Genomic DNA, 20055 nt, shown 5'->3' with positions numbered 1-20055 from the left:
ACTATGACAACAGAATAAATTAAACTCAAAAGTAACATTAAATTTAAACAAATAACTGTAAACTCAAGTTTATTTTTTTCTGAAGACAGTGGGATGACATAGCAAGAAATTCTAAAATTTCATGCAGAATACATTTAAGATACAATGCACAGACAGGCATGGAGGGAAAAACAGATGGAACTGCTTAAGATACACAGTCATCTCGACATAAAGACTTATTAACTGGACTTTTCCTGACTAATGGTACCATTCATTTCTCTTTCACGATGTCATTCATTTTTGTTTTGAAAGAAGTATGTGTATCGTTCCAGATAAATTAGGCCCAAGAGAAAGTAAGGTAGAAAAGGGTAAGGATTTTCTATCCTAATTTGAGGTAATAAATTAATTTTGCTTTGAGTATTTGATGAGATGTGTAATCTTGTTAAAGCAAGATGATGTTGATTCTTTCTGAATACCTTGTTTCCATCAGGGTTGTGGATTACAGTAGTTTGGGGCTCCTGAGTGAGAACAAAATAGAGAAAGAAACAGTTCGCATTGGTAAGTACATTCTTAACTAGTGCAGGGACAGAGCAGAGTGAGCCAGCTGACACAATTAAATAGTGACAAGAGCTTAAGCGATGCTAACTACTGTCAGAGGCTGCAGCTGACAAGATCTCTGAGGAAAGATCTCCCTGGTGAGCCCACGAGATACAGTGCTTTGGTACGCAGCAGCAGCATGCAAAGGACCTTATTCGTGATCAGCAAACAGACAAGGCTTTGAAGTTTGGAAACCTAAAGAGGCACTTGCTGTTTCACAAAGTCCTATTAACAGACAGAGCTTTCCTTTCTTCTCTCACGACCTGGTAATATCTGTCCCATGGGAACCTGGCACTGGAGATTAGAACTCTCTGAGATGATCTCAGATTGTCTGTGAAGACATTTTTCAGCTGTATTAGTTGGAGAACCAATCGTGCTGTCATAACACACAGAAAAATACTCTTAGAAAACCTAGAATCATTGGATCACACTTTAAAAAGGGCTATTGTAAGGAATGTATTTCAAAAGTCCATAAGAAATTATAAGGAACACTGAAAGGGTTCTAGAACTAATCATATCGATCACTATGATTTGAGATGTATTGCTGTTAAACTGTTAGTTGTTCAGTCGTGACTGACTCTTTGCAACCCCATGGACTGTAGCCCGTCAGGCTCTTCTGTCTATGGAATTCTCCAGGCAGGAATACTGGAGTGGTTTGCCATTTCCTTCTCCAGGGGATCTTCCTGACCCAGGGATTGTACTGGGTCTCCCGCACTGCAGGTAAGATTCTTTACCATCTGAGCCACCAGGGAAGCCCCGTATTGCTGTTAAATCCCATGTTAATTTATATGTAAGAAATTTCTGCTTTATAGATTATATACATGGAAGATTTGTCTGTGAAGTCATGCTTTTCCATGAAGAAAATACTATTATTTTTCCTACTGTTTCTACTAGAAAATTGAAGAAATATTCCCAAGTGGAAAATAATAGTTAAATAACTGGTATACAAAAAATATTCAGTGTCTATACATCAATGGCATGTTTGGCACTTTCATTACATGATGCCTTAGTAACTGGGAGTTACTGCAACCCACAGAGAATGTGCTTCAATCAGAAGCACTCTGCCCCCTCAACCATCTCACTGCCACCAGTTTATGCTGCAGTACTTTGAAAGCATATTTACTGCTTCCTTTCTTCCTTTCCTTGGCTAGAGGTGTGATCAACCTGTTTTTTTATTAGTAAGTAATCTTGATGAGTCTGTCTTTCCTTCAAATGCTTTCAGGTTGAGCCTTCTGGTTAACCTTAGGTGAAATAATCTCATAACATTATCCATTCATTTGAAATTAACAGTACAGAGGACAGTTAAAAAAAATCAAAAACATTTCTGAACTCATGAGTCAAAACATGGAATAGTTTGGGGGATATATTATGGAACTAAGTATACTGAATGCTATTCAGACTTTGAATTTTAACTTGATAGGGTCTCACAGTATTACACTGATTGAGTTGTTAATAGTGTGAATTTGGTAGAAATGGACAAAACTCATGCCCATTGATAATTCAAAGCTCGGAGCTATGCAATTTCATTCTCTGGATTAAAGTGAAACAGTGATAATTTAATTTAAAACACAGCAAACAAAAAGCTTTAAATTATCCAGTGCCTCTTTATCTCAGAAAGTGAGGTCTTACAAAGCCCTGTTGTCTTAATAAGAGAGAAACGGGAACTCTGAATAAGGTCTACATTCACTTTTGTCTAGCCATAGTCCTCTTAGCTCTTCCTGATGTCAACATATTGTGTCATGAAGAGAAGAAACCACAGCTTGCATATCTACAGCTATCATCAGAAGGAGAGCTGAGAGAACCAAAGTGCAGTCTACTGTATTTCTAAGGCAGCATGCAACAGTTGTAACTACAGAGACCACAGCTATCATCCATATAATGGTCAACAAGGAAATGAGATCATCTCATGTTAGAAACACACTGCTTGACAACTACCTTAACAAAAAGAAAAGAAATGAACTTTTTTTCATATCTTACAAAGCAAAAACAAGAACAAAATCCAAAAAAAAAAAACCAAAATAAAATATATACGTATTTATAGAGTGAAAGCAAATGAGAGAAAACAACGAAAACAGTAAAGAACTTAAGAAGGGTTACAAAGAGTCCAGGTATACCAGCGCCGGGGTAGGAATATTTTCTTTGGGGCTGGTTACCACGTTGGCTTTGTTGTTTATCTGTAGGTATGCAGAAAATAGAAACAGAGATGCCTTAAACCCCTTGGTAGCCAATGTCTCCGTACGCAGCATGTCTACATGGAGATATAGACATGGAAATAAAGAGCCACTGAAGATGAGTGTGAAAGACACTGTGATGACTGACAGGAATGGTGGTCAATTCTAGTCTCCGATGGTCGCACCCAGGCGAGGACCACATCTGTGATGGTGGAATGAAAAAATGGACTTGGCTGCCTTGGCTGAGCCACCTTAGCAGACAGACAAGAGCTGCTTCAGCAGAGCTCAAATCAAGTGTCAGAGTATGAAATGAATGTAAACATTTTCATACTCTTCAAGTTGGATTCTGTTTCCCAGCTTCCAATCGTTCTCTGTTATGAGTACATTGCTTTTTTGCATTTGATTCTTGAGCCTGAAGTCACATACAGACTTTCTCTGGAAAGCCATCATCATTTTGTTTAGTAGGTATCCAGTGAAAAACTTAGATCTTCTGAGGAAATGCAGGCTTTATAATAAATTTCTTAAAATGATAAGTCTGGGTCTCCTTTTAAAAATACATCTTCAATTATAAGTGGGCAAACTGAACTCTTTACTATGTGCTGGATGCAAAATGACTTTATTTTTCACAGTCGTTTGAGAGGAAACACCATGCATTCTGTCAAAGTGCTACGGCTATTGTTGAAGACTACATTGGCCATACCATTCATTCCCTTGCTTTAACATAATTGGTTTTGACCTTAAAGGAAGATAATTATCACTACGGAATCCACGCTGTGAAAACAATTCAGGGGGGTCAATAATTATTATAATGGCCCACAGAGAAGACTGTTGACAAGTGGCAACTTGAAATTGAGTTTCAAGTACTTGATTAAGTTTGGGTACTAAAGAATCAAAGACTAATAATCAACATTCATTTGAACTCATGCATGACAACTTACATTGTGGTTATCAAACAAATATAAATTAACATTCATTTCTTGCACTGTATTATCTATTTTCTTTACATATTATCATCTAAAAAAACATGCCATGATTGTAGTATAAATATACTTAAGGATTTAAAGAGAAAACATTCTGCATAAAATAATACCAGATGAATACTTATGATCAGTTATACCAATTTAATTGTTTAGACTTTCTGGGAATCCTTTTTTTTCATATTTTATACCTGTGGATCATATTTAAGGTAATGCCAAGAGGAGGATAGAAGTTTCAAAAAATTAACTTGGGTATGTAATATTTTTTGCTTTTCTATTCATTCCTATGTGTGTGATTACTTGGTGTCAGTACTATTTAAATAAGCTATAACACTGTGCTCGGTGACATGCAGGAAGAGAGAAAACTTGGTGCCCTTTACTGAAAAACTATGAAACCATCAATCTACATTTTGTGGATAGTTTAAATTTTTTCTTTAAATAAAAGTACACAGAATTTAACATAAAATTTGTGCAACAGCCAAAACAAAGAGATAAGAGAGAATGGAGTTTATTAAAGAGGGGTCAAAATTCAGTATTTACTTTGGTATAGAATATATAAGAAAGGGAGAAGGATACACATGCAAATAATTTCCTATTTGGGAAGATCGTTGGCAAAACACAGCTAACTTATCAAATGATCAGAAGTGCTCACGATTAAAGCACATGTGTATTTAATATACTACATTTAATTTATATCAGTGGTTGCAAAGAATGAAAGGAATATACTGAGATATTTTCTGTTTTGAGATATGAGACTTGATTTTCTTCCTAGGATATGCTTGTCAAGAACTATTTTGTTTTAGTGGAAATGTTCCGTGTGCACACCTCTGCACACAGAGTTATCCGTACAAACGCACATCCCTCAACACACACACACACCCACACATGCGTTCACACACAGCATACACACACTGTCATCTCTTCCAAACGAAGGCCATTCTGTCTGGACGGGCCGTCCTTTATTGTCAGGCAATGAATATGTGCCTCAACCACCACTTTTGCTTGTGTTTAAATGTACAACTAAAAACTTTTGTTAAAGATTACCTTAATGATTTTTTTTGACTGTAGAAAATCTTTTGAAGGTTTTTATAACATTAATTAAAAACAACAGGATAATTCCTAGGTAAAAGGTTAGGAGTACTTCCTTTTAAAGGGTTGAATATCAAGCATGGGCTCAACCACAGCTGCCTTTTAAATATACAAGAGCTCTGGCACTTTTGTCTGTGAAATGTATTTATTTTGTATTATGGACGCAGAGTATCATTTAAAAAATTAAATGAAACCAATATTTAAATGATACAGTGAGTTATTCTTATGAGGCAGGGGCAAGATATTCCTATTTTTCAGGTGCTGAGTTCATTTAGTTTTGAGGTTAATAGATTTTTTTTCAAAAGGTGCTTAACTAGGATGGGTCCATGGTAACATCACTTTCATGCTATTTATAGAACTCCATGGTGGATGTATTATGGTTTATCTGAGCTAAGAATCACTGCTATTTTAGTAACCATGATTAACTATTTAAAGGTAATCCTACAGTAGTTTTTCACTTTTCACAATAATTATAGACATTAACTCTGTCATAGTCTTCAGTTTTATAAAAAAAATTGCACTGTTTTATAAAAGACCCTTTAATAATATATGGATGACAGTGTAAACTTTTTACATATTTCAAATATTCCATTTCAAGGAAAACAATAGTTGAAGATGGGCACTGTGCTTTGATAGTTAATTAACATTAACTTGTAATGGTCCTATACTTTCTCCACTTACACTAACTTAGGTAAACAAGACTAGTCTATTCCTAAGTGTGAATTTTCACAGAAGGAGAAATCTGGCAGAGATCCTCACCATCATCTGAACACTCGAACTGGACTTCCTTTTCTGAATTGACCAGTCAAAAAGAAAGGAAAAGAAAAAAATATGACCGGTTGAATTTTTAAAGTATCAAAGCATGGAGCACAGAATAATTTGTCTTTAAAGAGGAGCTGTAAGTTGACTGGAAGAAAAAAGTTCTGGAAATGTTTCTTTCTATGTAAGAATATTAGTGAAAATAAATATCTTAATAGAAACTATGAGCTCTGCATCACTGAACACCACAGAAAAACAGAGGTGAATAAAACATTTGGAAAATTTAAAATAACACATTTCCACCAATGTAACACTGGGAAAAAAGCAGACATCAACAGTCATTACTGAAACTTATGTTGGATAAACTAAGCAGAGGGAAGAGAATATTAGACTGAGGAAAGGAATTAGTAAAAGGTAAACGCCATCCTAATGGGAATCACAAGCGCATGATCATCATAGCTCTGGAAATTCCCAGGTCACACACAGACAGGTGGTGAAGAAATGACTGGCCGTGAACATAAGTGACAGATGATATTCTCTGTTCTATATTCAAAATGAACGGACCACTTGACTTTGGGTCAAGTTCAAATGTTAGAAAATTAATTAATTCCCAAGAACGTTGAAGGGTTCATGAGGAATGTTGGCGTCTGCCATTGGAAGAGAAAGAAAAAGATTAAAGAAATAAAACATTGAGGTAATACTCTGGAAAGATAACAAACATAATTCATGTATAAGGTTACATTCAATCAAAGGTAAATTCCCACAGGAAAAAAAATAGCATCAGTAGAAAGTAAATTGTATTATTTTGTTTGGAAACCCACAACTTTTAGAAAGTAAAAATACTCTGCTGCTGTCTTTCTTGGGAAAATGTTCTAGTATTTGTTCAGAGTATTCATGTTAATTCTGTCTCAAAATCTTAGGACAGAAGAACAGGAACAATTAAGACCTTTATAAATACTGTCCAAGCAGAGAAAATACTGTTTTGAATTTTGATTTCCTAGACCTGATTTGTTTTTTTAGTCTATAAAATTTAGCAGCCAGAATTTTAAAAGAACACAACATAACTCTTTGGAAAAACATTTGGTTTTCATGAATTTTCAGGTCACCATGACAGTTTGAGGCTATAGTAAAGCAGACAGGATTTACACGCTCAATTTCTAAAATACTGCCATATAAAGTATTGTTTTGTCATGATTATTTAATATATAACAAGTAGAAAAGATGTAGCTTTTCTTGGTATAAATATTAGTCATTTCTGTATATTAAATTATTTTATATTTCATTCTGCATCCTATATCAGGAACTGTAAAAAGTATGAGCTACAATGATTTAGAACTTATATTTAACATTTAAAAATGATCCAGCATCTGAGAGTCAGAAATGAGTTTAGGAGCACCTGTTTAACTTACCTTAACTCCATCTGGTTTCTTCAGCAAACTCTTGGCTGCTGCAAAATGGGGGTAAAAATCAGTTTAGTGAGTTATCCACAGAAACCCGCAGCCAGGCAACAAAACAGGTTATCGTTTCCTTCTGCTGCCTTCCCTTATTTACGGCCAACATGTGCCCGATTATCAAGGTCACACTGATGAGCGCGAGCTTATAGGACACTGAAATACAGTATCACTTTTCTTGGTCTTGTCACATCAAATTTAGAACTGAATTCTTATTTAGTTCATCGAAAATAATTGGACACTTTGTCGGTTACATTACTGGACTTTATTTCACAGTTGGTTGCGAAAAGGATACTGGAACTTTAACTGGACTATACTTTGGTAATCCAGAAAGTTGATTTCAAGTCTTCAGACATCAGCTCACAGATTGTATTACATGTTCATTCACACCAAAGTATGGTGGCCATGTCAGTTCTGCCACTTAAGCCGCTCTTCCTAGAGGTTTAAAACTCATTTGTGAAAATCTGCTCTGGCTAAATGGCATTCTTTTTAATATGTATATTTGAAATCAGATCACTTTATTTTTATAAAAATATTATTAATAATAACTGTATTTAAAAGGAAATGGTATATTATTGGCCTAGAGCAAATATTTCACACACTTAGTGTATGAACTTTAAAAAAAGGTATTTTTTTTATGCATCAAAATCAGAATACAAAGGCTTCATAAACAAAAGCCTTTTACGTTGAAAAACTAAAAATCACAAAGTTGAGGCAAGAAAGAAAACAAAATGAAATCTTCAGAGAATTCCTAAAGTACACGGTCTTTTGTGAGACTTCACTTTTTGGGCGGGAGCGTTCAGCATTCCTGTTACTGAGCTCCTTGAGTTTATTAAAGAGCAATGCTGTCCTTTCAAAAAATATACTTATGAATGGGCACATACACAGAGAACAGAGCTGTCAATGACAATTAGTAGATCAAGTTTAGAACATTTATAAATATGCAGGATAAAGTACACATTTATGCTTCAATTTAATGTTAATTATACATATTTAAATATATCAGAGTAGAATTTGGTATCTGAAGTGGAAATACCTAGCTATGATAGAACTGCATGAACATGTAATTTCCTCACATCTGTTTGATTTGGGCCGTTATTTTGCTATCACATTGGTACAATTTTAACTTTAAAGATACAAACATGTTAATTTTATTTAGCTTTTAGCAACAGAGCTATTAATTTATTATTAATGAGACTGTAAGAAATAGTAGCCTTAGCACTAATACTGTGTGCCTGGAGCTAAAAAGCAGTATTAAGTAAATCCTGTGGCAGTTAATACATTAGAAAGCAAACTCAGAATAATTAGAATTGCAATAGCAAGCAAAGAGAAGACAATGATTTGGGGTAAGCAGCGATTTGGCCTGGGAGATGCAGAAATGTCCCTTTTGGTTACTATTTACCTTACCTCACAAGAAATACATTCCACATAAAGGGAGAAAAGAAAAAATAAAAACAACTTTATAACCATATACTCATGGACAAATTACTTTAAAGAGCATGTTTGGTAATGAAACACAATGAATACTCAAAAGTAAAACGCAATATAAACCACAAGGTGTAACTGAGTCTAATGTTATTCAGTCGGTTTTGAAGTGATGGATTTAAAAAAAAAAAGTTTGCTTTTCATGCTAAGACATTCAGAAACGATATCAAATCCACATATTAGTCATGAGTTTTTAGTTTACACGATGATGAAAGGAAAACGTGAGGTAAACAAAAAGCTTCCATACATGGGTGTATATATTAATAAAGGCCCAATTTATGCCTAATGGTGTATTTGAAGCTGAAACAAAATATACAATCTTAATTCTGAAGTTTTTTTTCCTGTTAGTCAGTCTGTCATTAACTATATATACCATACCATCCTACTTTTTAGTGATTCACTAATTATTGGGCCACAGTGAAATATTAATTTATTTGAGTATAGCATATATCAGTTAATATTTAATGAGATGACATTGAATTCACCCATATAAATGTCAAATATATTAATCAACTGTTCATAAAACAGGTAACTTGACAGCAGTAGTAACAAGTTTTACTGCACCAAACAAACTGGACAAAATACATACAACTGACTAACACAGTCCCTCAATTTGCAGCACTACTCATTGCATCATCACCATTGGTGTGGTTTAACAGGTTAGTGGACGTCTTTGAAAAGCCTACGAAATCACATTATATACAATGGGGGATTAAAGGTGACCACCTAATAAAATGGTAAACAATAAACAGAAATCGGTTGAGCGGCTTGGAAAACATGATCACGTTATGGGTTGTCACCTGAGATCACTATGACACGCAGGTGAGGTGTGCGGCAGGGATAAAGCTCTTAAGACATAGCTGGGTAACTGGACGCTGCACAGCACTCTCATATAAACAGTAAGCAAACGAAAATGGTAGTATTTTTGGTACAACTGTCTGACAATGGTTCCAAGTCTAAATAGCTAAACAGTAAGTTTTTACCAGTGCAGCTGTCTTAATGCTTCAGTCCCTCCCCATACATAAGACTGATTAGCTTTTACCAAAATTTAAGTTTTGGAAACCTGATCCTTTGAGGTAACCCATCAAAGAAGGGGGGCTCCAAAACTCAATTTCTGGAAATAGTATAAACTTTATGTCAATTCTAATAGTATAATTCTTTATGTCAAAGAAAGAGTTTAGCTTCTTTCAGTCTATTATTTAAACAAACTTATTTTTACCCGGAAACCATTTCAAAGAGTTTATTACTGTGGGATAGGTTCTTTGTAAATTCTTAAGTTTAGGTACCTTTGTAAGTTGTAATCATTCTCACAGCATGCCAACATACTACACTACTTTAATTTCAAAAGAACTTAGGCCTAGGAGAACTGGGTTCCTCAATAATGGTCCTCTAAAAATCTTTCTTATTGGGATTCCCTGAGAGAATGAGACACATACAAAAAGACACTATTCATAGTTACTACTTTATGAGATATCAATTAATACTACATTCAAAATGCTGAGCTTCAGGTTGGGAGAGTATAGTTACAAACTGTGTCAACTTCAGCATGGAAGACAGCTGGGTTTTGAGCTCTGCTCCAGCGCTGACTAGTGGCGGGGCTGCCGGGTTGCTAGAGGGAAGAGTGTAGTCATGGGCTAGCTAACACCTCTGTGAGGCAGCACCCACGTAAAGTCCAACATGGCAACTTGGAAAATACTCGGAAAACAGGTGTGGAAGGAACCCATGCCACCTCTTTGCCATCCCTGAACAACAGTGTTTTATGTAATCACTAAAAATTTTAAATTCCAAAAAAAGCTACTAGAGAAGAGAGGAGGAGAAAGAGCAGAGTTCTTAACACATGTACCTGAAAAATTCCTCGTAGCCAGCATAGTGGTCAAGATGGCACCCTGTCAGAGCAATAAGAATATAAAATTAATGCTGCTTTTGCAAGTCTTTAACCTAACAAGTAAGTGTTTTTGATAACAAGTCTTCTCCTAACCTTATTTTCAGTCAGGAGGTTTTGGTTTCTTTTCAGTTTTTGGTTCCCTCAGAGTAGCAGGCCTATGTTTCTTACAATAATGCTGGGACCACCCCGGTGGGTGCAGCCAGGTTCTGATTATTAATTTGCACAGCTGTTTTTCACTGAGTGGAGGGATCGCATCACCAGTGATTCTAGCTCTTCAGGGTAGTTTGAAGTCCAGTGATATTACACTTCCCCAAGACCCAGAAGAAGAGTTTTGAGGTTTAAACATTTTAAAGCCCTTTTTAATATAGTTCTGTCCCTCATATGGAATCCCACTTCTCACTCTGCCAAACTTCCCTCCATACAAAAAAGTAAAATTTCTTACCTTTAGTTTTCTTCTTGCATTGAATTTCTTCAAGCAGTCTACAGTCTCCTGTCTGTGCATCATGGAAGCAACAGTAGAACGTTGCTGGGAGAGGAGAAAAAGAAACTTAATTGAGGATATTTAAAAGATATTAAGCATAACAGTATCCTCAACTTCATCAAATTTTTATTAGTGGTTTCTGCATCCATCCGATGGACTTGTAAGTATTCAATTACAAGAGTTTCCTAATAATGAAAGACCGATTTTGCCAAGACTACTTGTTAAAAAAAAATCAAAGGAGAGTATATTTTTCACTGCAGCTCTTGGGGTCTTGGGGAACTGTCACTTACACAGATCCACGGGTGCTTCAGTGCCTCTGAGGCTGTGATGCGCTTGGCGGGGTTGATAGTAAGCATTTTATTGATGAGGTCTTTGGCTTCAGGAGTCACGGTGTCCCACTCTGGCGACGGAAACTTTAAAAACACAAGTTTACAAAGAGTTTAAAAAAGAGATATACTCAGTGGAACAGAGAAGAGCCAAATATACTAATCATTTCCTTAAGCAGTGTGTTTCTTCATAAATTTACTTTTTGTAGAAGTTAAATTGTATCTACATGTAGACAAACTTTTTAACTTTTTAGTTTATATTGGAGGATAGCTGATTAACAGTGTTGTGATAGTTTCAAGTGGACAGCAAAGGGACTCAGCCATAGGTATACATGTAGCCAAACTGACATAGATATATATCTATTCCCTCTCTATGTATGTATCTATATATTAAGATATTGAGTGTAACTATAAGGGACAAAGATGTACATTAAATTGCCATGTTATAACTAGTGATACATTTCTAAATTTGAAAAAACAAAATGAATCTAGTCCTCTAAAAAATCTTTGTTCAATCTGCAAATTCAATTTTATGCAATCTTTCTCATAACTACTTATGCAATTTTACAAAAGTCAATAAAGCTGAGTTGTCACACCATCATGCTACTATGCCAAGGTTCAAAATGATGTATTACATACTTCCATATCTCGTAAGCAGTAACAGCAGAGAAAACAAAACAGCTTCAATTCCAGTTCCAAAATGGACCTATTAATTGTCACTATTTGGAGTACAGCAGTGAGATGAAATTTGAGACTATAAGTGCCCAGCAGGATTTCATTTAATACCTCAAGAAGGTTAATCTACTTAATTATAAATTTCATTAAAACTAAGTTCATGAAAGTAACCAACTCATAACTTTTATTAGTAACCATGTATAGTCATAAAGTGATTTATTTTAAATTTCTGTGTAAACTTTTTGTTGATAACTATGTTACCTCATATTCACTTAATAAGCATATTTAGTAGAAATATTATTCTTGATGGGTTAAGAATGCATATCCCATTGGTTTCTAACAAAATATTAGGTTCTTTTCCCAGCTTATGAATTTTTATAGACAATCTTGAGAAAAACGCCATTGTCTCTGTGGCCTAACAGACTTCAGCTAGTTCACTTTTAGGAGCCACGTGTGACTTGTGATGTGCAACTGTCATTTGTGATCACGTGCATTTGTGATCCACTGGCAAAATGAAACACAAGAAAAATGATACTGACTCTTTAATACTTGCACATTTTTGCCAGTTTAATAGCTATCATTTTAATTCCAGAAGCTTCCTTTGGCCAGTTGTAAAAACTTGCTAACCGTCAGGAACTACTGAGGAAACACTCAAGTCTGCTTCTTCATGACGTGGAGATTTTCTGACAACAAATGAGGGCTGAATTCACCTAGATAAAAGTGGGTCCTTCTCTTATTTCTCTATTCACAAAGGCATTTCTTTACATTCACCAAGCAGTGCATGTGTAGAGGTATGTTTTTTGGGTGAGAAGTGGAAATGTTAGTGACTCAGTCATATCCTACTCTTTGCAACCCCACGGACTGTAGCCTGCCAGGCTCCTCTGTCCATGCAATTTTCCAGGCAAGAATATTGGGTGGGTAGTCATCCCCTTCTCCAGGGGATCTTCCCTACCCAGGGATTGAACCCAGGCCTCCTGCATTGCAGGCAGCTTCTTTACTGTCTGAGCCGCCAGGGAAGAAGCGAAGCCCCTGTCTTCCCAGGGGGTTCCTAGTTCTAGTCTGTAAAGATGGTGAATGCACTAGAATGGCCAGGTAAATCACAATTTGGATTAATTATGATTAGTCTGGCTGGAATGGAATGCTTCAAAATCATAGATTTTAAACATCTGTGATACATCCATCTCTCTAAATGTTACATTTAGTCAGGAGAGTCCATGATACCTGATACAATATAATATAGCTTTCTCATCACTTCTCTCTTTACCACATTGCACTCTTAACTTGTGCTCACAAGGTGGACCCGTCACTGCCTACCACTTAGCCCACTTAATAACACAGGAAAAGCATCTCCGGACCTGCATTCTGACTTCCCGAGGGCTGTGTGAGGTAAAATCAGAGGAAGTGGTAAATCATATTTATCAGAGGAGAGAAAATTACACCAAAGAGCACAAAGCTAAGCCATAAAGACAAAGTAGTTAAGGCCTTACTCTTCAATACAGACCTTTTTTCATATGCCTAGTTTCAAATATTCTAATTGTAAATTAAATGTATTGGAACTGTGATTTTTCAATATTTTTCAACTGTGAAAACCATTCTTCAAATGAAAGCTTTCACAGAAGCTCAATGGATAAACAAAACAAAAACAGTCAAAGCTGACATAAAGGAACAATGTTCTATTTGATACATGGATCACTGCAAAATATTTTTAACATATAATTTAGCAGTAAGCATTTGAAAATATAAGTCAGCTAACAGGTAGTAACAGTAACCACTTCTAAAGCAAAAATACTTTAATTTTTATATATTTTAAAATGCACTAAGATTTAAAACTTTGACAAGCAAGGTACTTCCTTAGAGACTTCAAACTGTTTTCCTTTCAATTTTATGAAATAAAGGGCTAAAGGAAATAGAAACTAAATATATATGTTACATGTCTTATTCTTTTTTCCTAAAAGAGAGGAAAATAATAAGGGATATTATTAAAATAGCAATGAAAAATTTGTTTTTTGGTAAATAAAAAAACCAAACCCTAATATAAAGCTATATGAATATTTATTACATACATCATAAGCTCCAGCCTTGATCTGCTGATAGAGTCTGTGTTGGTCTTCATCCCAGAATGGTGGATATCCAACCAGTAGAATGTAGAGGATGACTCCTGGAGGGAATGAGCATATTAACGCAATGTTAAGTCACAGAGAAACCAATAAGTTAAATAGGGCAGATCCACAATGATATTAAGCCACGTCCATTCAAAGACAGAAAACTGGATGGCTGGTAAACTTCAGAGACATGTTATGATGCACTCTGAAGTGTTCCGTGGAGGGTGAACGCTGTTCCTCCTTTGTCCAAGGACTCTGACAGCGTGAGAGTCCAATGCGCGCAGCAGAGGACTAATGCTAAAGGTGCACAGCAGAGCAACACCTAACTCTGAAGCCCACCTGCCGCTGCGGGTGATGCACTTGGCCTCCCTGAGCGCTGTGCACACACGATCTCCTGGTGCTCTTATCGATTTAGATACCATGTGATTTTAGTCACTTTAGAGGTTGACATTTAAATACGTAACATGTTATTACTTCCTCTTAGTCATTTTGCTAATTAGGACATTTTGTGGAGCAATGGTGCCCTGGTTACAGATTCATGCTCTAAATATCCAGGGTGCCTGGGAGTGTGGGTACCATATAAGAAGATGAAAATCCTTTCCTCATCAATGATCTTAGTCTTCAAAGATAGCTTCTTCAATAAAACAACTAAACCAGTGATACTACAGGAGTATATACTACAAAGAGGGAAAAGAGAAGACTGAAAGTGTGCATAAAATCCAAAGAGTTAAATGCTCAGCTTTTAAGACAATTTAATATCTTTTTCATAGATATGTAATTATTGAGAAATTGATCAATACCTGATTTAATCTTTAAATTAAACAAAATTCTTGTATCTGGTAGTTTTTAACTTGCCCTGAAATCGAATCTGAGGTTTACATGTCTCCTTGGATCATCCTCTTTGTCATCATATGTCCCTTCCTCTACTCTTGAAACATTTTATGCCCTGCTTAAGATCTTTCATTTCTAGCCCATTGTCCCAGAGGAAAGCCTGCCATTGCGCTGCTGTCTCCTGCTTGCTTTTCTCTTGCCGAGTCCCCTTCACCAGGGAAGCCTGGGAGTGGTGGTAAGATAGGCGACATGCTGCCTGGTGGGCCTGCATCTCCTGTCTCCCAAAGCTGGTCTCTTCATTACCTTTACTCTGTTAGGGACACTTGACCCTGCTCCTGTTCACCACACCCTACATATTCATATGATAGACACTGTTGCAGCTAAGATGACTTTAAACAAGGGTTTAATCACCCTAGGATTTTCTAACCTGCTTCAGGAAGACCCACTTCAAAAAGCTGATCATGATCAGAATAAAGCATTTTAAACAATATTCTTAAATAAAAACCCAACAATGCTTTAAAATCAAGATCTAAAGGGACTTCACCACAGTGGAATTAAAAAAAAAAAAAAGGACAGTGCAGAAAATCAAATACAATATTGGCACCTTACTTTGCAATACAAAAATGTTTTTTTTATCTTTCACTATATCACTGACTTAATGTTCATTCATTTATTTTCATATTTTTCCTATCTGATTTAACAGATGCATTTAATGATGATAATAATTAGGATGATGAGTGTCTGGATGCAAGTAGAAAAGAGGATATACCTAAGTAGCTTTAACCCTTTTCTATGGTTTAGCGGGTGAAGAAGAAAATCAGCTTTGCAATGGAAACAGTCTATAGTCATTTTAAAATACTCATTTCTCTAATAAGCATCTGGAGTTAGGTTGTTATAAAATTATAAAATAGAGCCACATCTGCAACATTTAGCATTCTGGACCTGGGCACGGCCTGCTTCTGAAGCTTTGTTCTTGTGAGTTACGTCTACTGGTTGACACTTGGTGTGGTACTTTTCTGGGAAGGGAGACTCACAGACATTTCATTCCCTAAGAATCAGCACCCACTATGTTAATAAATGCTCATGATTTGTTCGATGGATGCCTACAAAAAATACACTTTAAATAAAATAATAGCATAAATATAATAGCTTTAAAAATACTTTCAGGCTACAAGACACTATTGAGCAGACGGATGTGAAACTGTCAATTAGAGACGCGGGTTTGATCCCTGGGTCAGGAAGATCCCCTGGTGTAGGAAATGGCAACCTGCTCCAGTATTCTTGCCTGAAAAATCCCACGGACAGAGGAATCTGGTGGGCTACAGTACACCTGGTTGCAAAGAGTTGGACACAGCTGAGCATAGTTCTATTACGCCTTCCTTAGTCTAAGAATAACTTATTTCATCAGCTGTTTGGCTACCCTGAGATCTGGCTCATAGAGAAAAGAGAGAGTAATTAGTTTTTTCCTTCTTTAATAATCAGCTTTCAAATAACACATTGGTTCCCCAAACATCCTCCAAAGGCCAGGATTTAGGTTGCATTTTGACTACTATTACTGAGTGCAAACATAAATTTAAAATTTTAATCCATCACTGTTATTTTTCCTATTTATCTTCTAACTGTCCTATCTTTAATCAGTTGAAGGCACTTCCAAGTGGCTCCTGAGTCCTGTTAATACAAGTTCTGTAGCCTTTAATAGTTTCTGCTCTTTCTGGTTTCACCAGATGCTCTTGGATCATTACTTTCCCTGATCTAGACTTGGAATCAGCCACTTCTACTCTTATGGTGGCAAACAGTATACAGAGACCAGACTGGGAAGTCTGAGGTGTGCTCTGTTGGAACTACACGTTTCTTCAACAAATAAATGGAGAAGCAAGGAAAGAGGAGTGAGAAGAAGAGGGGGAGAGAGGAGCAGACCTTACAAATAACAGAGACTTAAGAGACCAAGCTGATAATGAAATTATGAGACAAAGGGGCAAATAGCAAAATTACTACATATTTGATTATTTTAAGCAATTACTATTACATGACATTTAAAAATATTTCTATTATTAACATGTTCTTTAACAAGTCATTTTCTTTTAGAGGTATTCATTAAAATATTATTATTATAATATGACATTTAAAAATATTTCTATTATTAATATGTTTTTTAAAAAGCCATTTTCTTTTAGAAGTATTCATTAAAATATTTATAGATATATTGATATGACGTTTGGGTGTGACTTAAATAATCTTGGTAGAAGACTGAGTCAAGTGATGAAGAGGAAATAAGATTAGCCATCAGTTCAGTATACTACTATCCTCTCTGCTTTCGTAGAGATAATTTTCTGTAACAAATTTTCCATAAAAGCTGAACTATTTGACACAGTCCACTTCATATAACATTAAAAAAAAATGAAAGTTAAAACAAGTTTTCATTATCTTACGTACACGTTTGTGCTTGGAATACGCTAAGAGATGTTTGATTAATAAGAGTTGAGAAGCACTGATTACTGATTAGGTAGAAAGACTATATTATCAAGGACATTCAAAACTGATTTTAATAAAAGCTACAGCTTATAATCACATCAATGATCAAAACATTCTAAAGGCTGTTCTTACGAAAAAAAGGTGAAGCAGCAATGCTGAGAAACTCTTGAGAAGTCAGTGGGAAGTTAACGGAGCAGTCTAACAAGTACCCATTTCAAATTCTCAAAAAGTAAAGGGCACAGCACGAGCTTATGTGCAAAATGCAGGTGGAGTCTGGAAATTAACTAGTGAGGGATAGAACAGCTTCCTTTTATCCCTTATGCAAACCCAAAACCAAAACACAATTCAAATGAGGGGACCTAAGGGGCCAATGATGGGTAGAACAAAGATCCAAAACGAAAACACAATTCAAATAGGGGGACCTAAGGGGCCAATGATGGGTAGAATAAAGATCCAAAACCAAAACACAATTCAAATAGGGGGGACCTAAGGGGCCAATGATGGGTAGAACAAAGATCCAAAACCAAAACACAATTCAAATAGGGGGGACCTAAGGGGCCAATGATGGGTAGAACAAAGATCCAAAACCAAAACACAATTCAAATAGGGGGGACCTAAGGGGCCAATGATGGGTAGAACAAAGATCTAAAAGATCAAGGCCAACAAGTTAGCAAATTATTTTTCAGATGATGAAAACTATTTCTACCATGTGGTAGGGCTGGCAAACTGAGAGGTTCTCTGGCATCAGGCTAAGGTGAATGCCCATGCCTGCCGGGCAGGAGGGAGGGAGGGTGCCAGGGAGAGCCTGTGTCCATCTGTCTGGCAGTACAGCAGCCACGTAAGAACACAAGCATCTTGCTATTTGTTCTTTCAATTACTTTAGGGAAGCCAGAAACTGATAATTGCCAAAGAAATCTCCTGATAATTATATAACTTATTATATAAATTTAAAGATAAATGTCAATCCCCCGACCCATAAATGGTCCAAGTGTCTGGCCAATAGAGCTGTAGATCACCTGTTTGCAATTTGAGCTCTACTGTGTAAGAATCCTAAATCTGCTGCCCTGCAGGAATTCCCAACTAGCTGTGTTATGCAGCCCAATGGTGGTGTGCATCAGAAAGTTTGTGGAAATGCAAATTCCTGAACTTCATCACAGAGAATCTTATTCAGTGGTTTCATGGGTGGGTCCCAGAAAACTGTATTTTTCATAAGCACTCAGGTAGGTCACCTTGAAGCATGTGGTCTGTGATCCACAGTTTGAAAAATATCAAGTCAGGGAAATAAATAAATACTATATCTAGAGAAGTATCCGAAAGTACGTCAGTTCAGAATAAGAGAATGTTGGTAGAGATTATGGGAAGAAAGCTCCAAGGGTTGAAGACTAATGAAGACGTGGGTTGTGAGGGATGAAGGTAGAGAGCCTTCTAAATGTGAGGCACAGCTGGATGGTCCAGTGTAAGAGCCACAGAACTGGTGAAAGGAACACATGGTCCAGCAGGCTTGAGATTTCACAATGGCAAATACTTTCTTAAAAAGCGCTTGATGCTGACTTATTCCAGCTGAAATATGGAAAGGCTAAGGCTGAGAAATAACACAACTGCTGGACCTAATCTGGCCATGAAAGAAAACAAGGAACACATCCTCCTAAGATTTCAAAGGTTTGTTACAAGTTACAATATATTCTGGGACAGCCACTAGTTTGTTACTACTCATAACTGTTCTGATGTCTAATGCAGGTAGAGAAGTAACAAGACAAGCTGTGCGTCCACTATGTTTTCAGACTTACATTTATTATTTTTTAAAACCAAGATGTAGAAGGAAGTTCAGTTAAAAACCAGTCATTCAGTGACATCTATAAACAACATTTGCTCACCCCACTATGGAATTATGGAAATACCTATATAAGCAAGAAAACGATCTAAATCAACTTACTGTTGCTAATGGCACAACACAGGACTATATTCTTGCTTCATTAATGTCTAGCATTTACTTTCCAGTAATGGACTAGTAGCTTTCAAAGCCCAGATATAAGTCAGGCTATATTCTGTGTGAGATCATTAAAATAGTGGGGATAAGTGTTTTAAATTTTCTGTGTATGGATTATTGTATGTTTCCAATGAAAAAAATGCACAGATTTCTTTAAGCCATTATACCAAAACTGTACTTCACTCTGTTCTATGTCAATTGCCCAAAGGCAGCTATGGTTGAGTACTTATAGAGTTTGATTCACAAAGATTACTTGCCATTTTGCTAAATGGCTTATTCTGTATTTCCTTTCTTATCTGGGTTATCTCATTTTTTCACCATACTATCTAATGTCTACCTTTGCAAAGAAGTAGTTAAGAGCTAGTGTTCAGGGATGGTTGAAAAAGAGATTCTCTCAAGAACTGTCATTACCTAAAAGCAGTAAATAAAGTGTACATTACTTTGGTGACTATTACAATGGGAATGAGAAAAGGTGTACCATCTTGTAAGTAAAGTGAATTTAATGTAACCTTCAAGACATATAATAAAATGATAAAACTATTCCAAGCAGCAGAGACCCAGAAATGTAACAAAAGGCATAAAAGTCTCTTATTATGTTCCAGGTAGTGGGTGGATGGGAGGGTGTGTGTGTGTGGGGTGTGTGTGTGTGTGTGTGTGTGTGTGTGTGTGTGTGTGTAATTTCCCGCAATTATGTCACACTATAATATCTAAGACACTTCTGCAGTTAACTATGTGATCCCAAGGACATTTTTCAGCATGCAATTAAAGGATGCCAAAATTTCTACAGA

The 20055-nt window shown here is 36.2% G+C and overlaps 1 protein-coding gene across 29 annotated transcripts in view; it reads right to left on the bottom strand.

Moving 5' to 3' along the window:
• The window catches only part of CAMK2D (calcium/calmodulin dependent protein kinase II delta), a 320633-nt gene that overhangs the window by 40303 nt on the left and 260275 nt on the right, over positions 1 to 20055 (bottom strand). For 8 of the 29 annotated variants that reach the window (XM_069593426.1, XM_069593419.1, XM_069593427.1 and 5 more), the window contains 5 exons: positions 13939 to 14033; positions 11165 to 11287; positions 10836 to 10919; positions 10352 to 10394; positions 6982 to 7016 (listed from right to left, as the gene is read on the bottom strand). In XM_069593426.1, the coding sequence (XP_069449527.1) occupies positions 6982 to 7016; positions 10352 to 10394; positions 10836 to 10919; positions 11165 to 11287; positions 13939 to 14033 (380 nt within the window). Of the gene's footprint in view, positions 1 to 455; positions 498 to 2690; positions 2751 to 6981; positions 7020 to 10351; positions 10395 to 10835; positions 10920 to 11164; positions 11288 to 13938; positions 14034 to 20055 lie in introns of all 29 variants that reach the window. The other 21 variants (XM_069593418.1, XM_069593423.1, XM_069593425.1 and 18 more) reach the window with 5 other exon arrangements.

The sequence above is a fragment of the Ovis canadensis genome, chromosome 6, assembly GCF_042477335.2.
Source record: "Ovis canadensis isolate MfBH-ARS-UI-01 breed Bighorn chromosome 6, ARS-UI_OviCan_v2, whole genome shotgun sequence".
Classification (NCBI taxonomy): Eukaryota; Metazoa; Chordata; class Mammalia; order Artiodactyla; family Bovidae; genus Ovis; species Ovis canadensis.
Note: the sequence above shows the minus strand (reverse complement) of the source record. Positions and strands in the feature narration are given on the sequence as shown.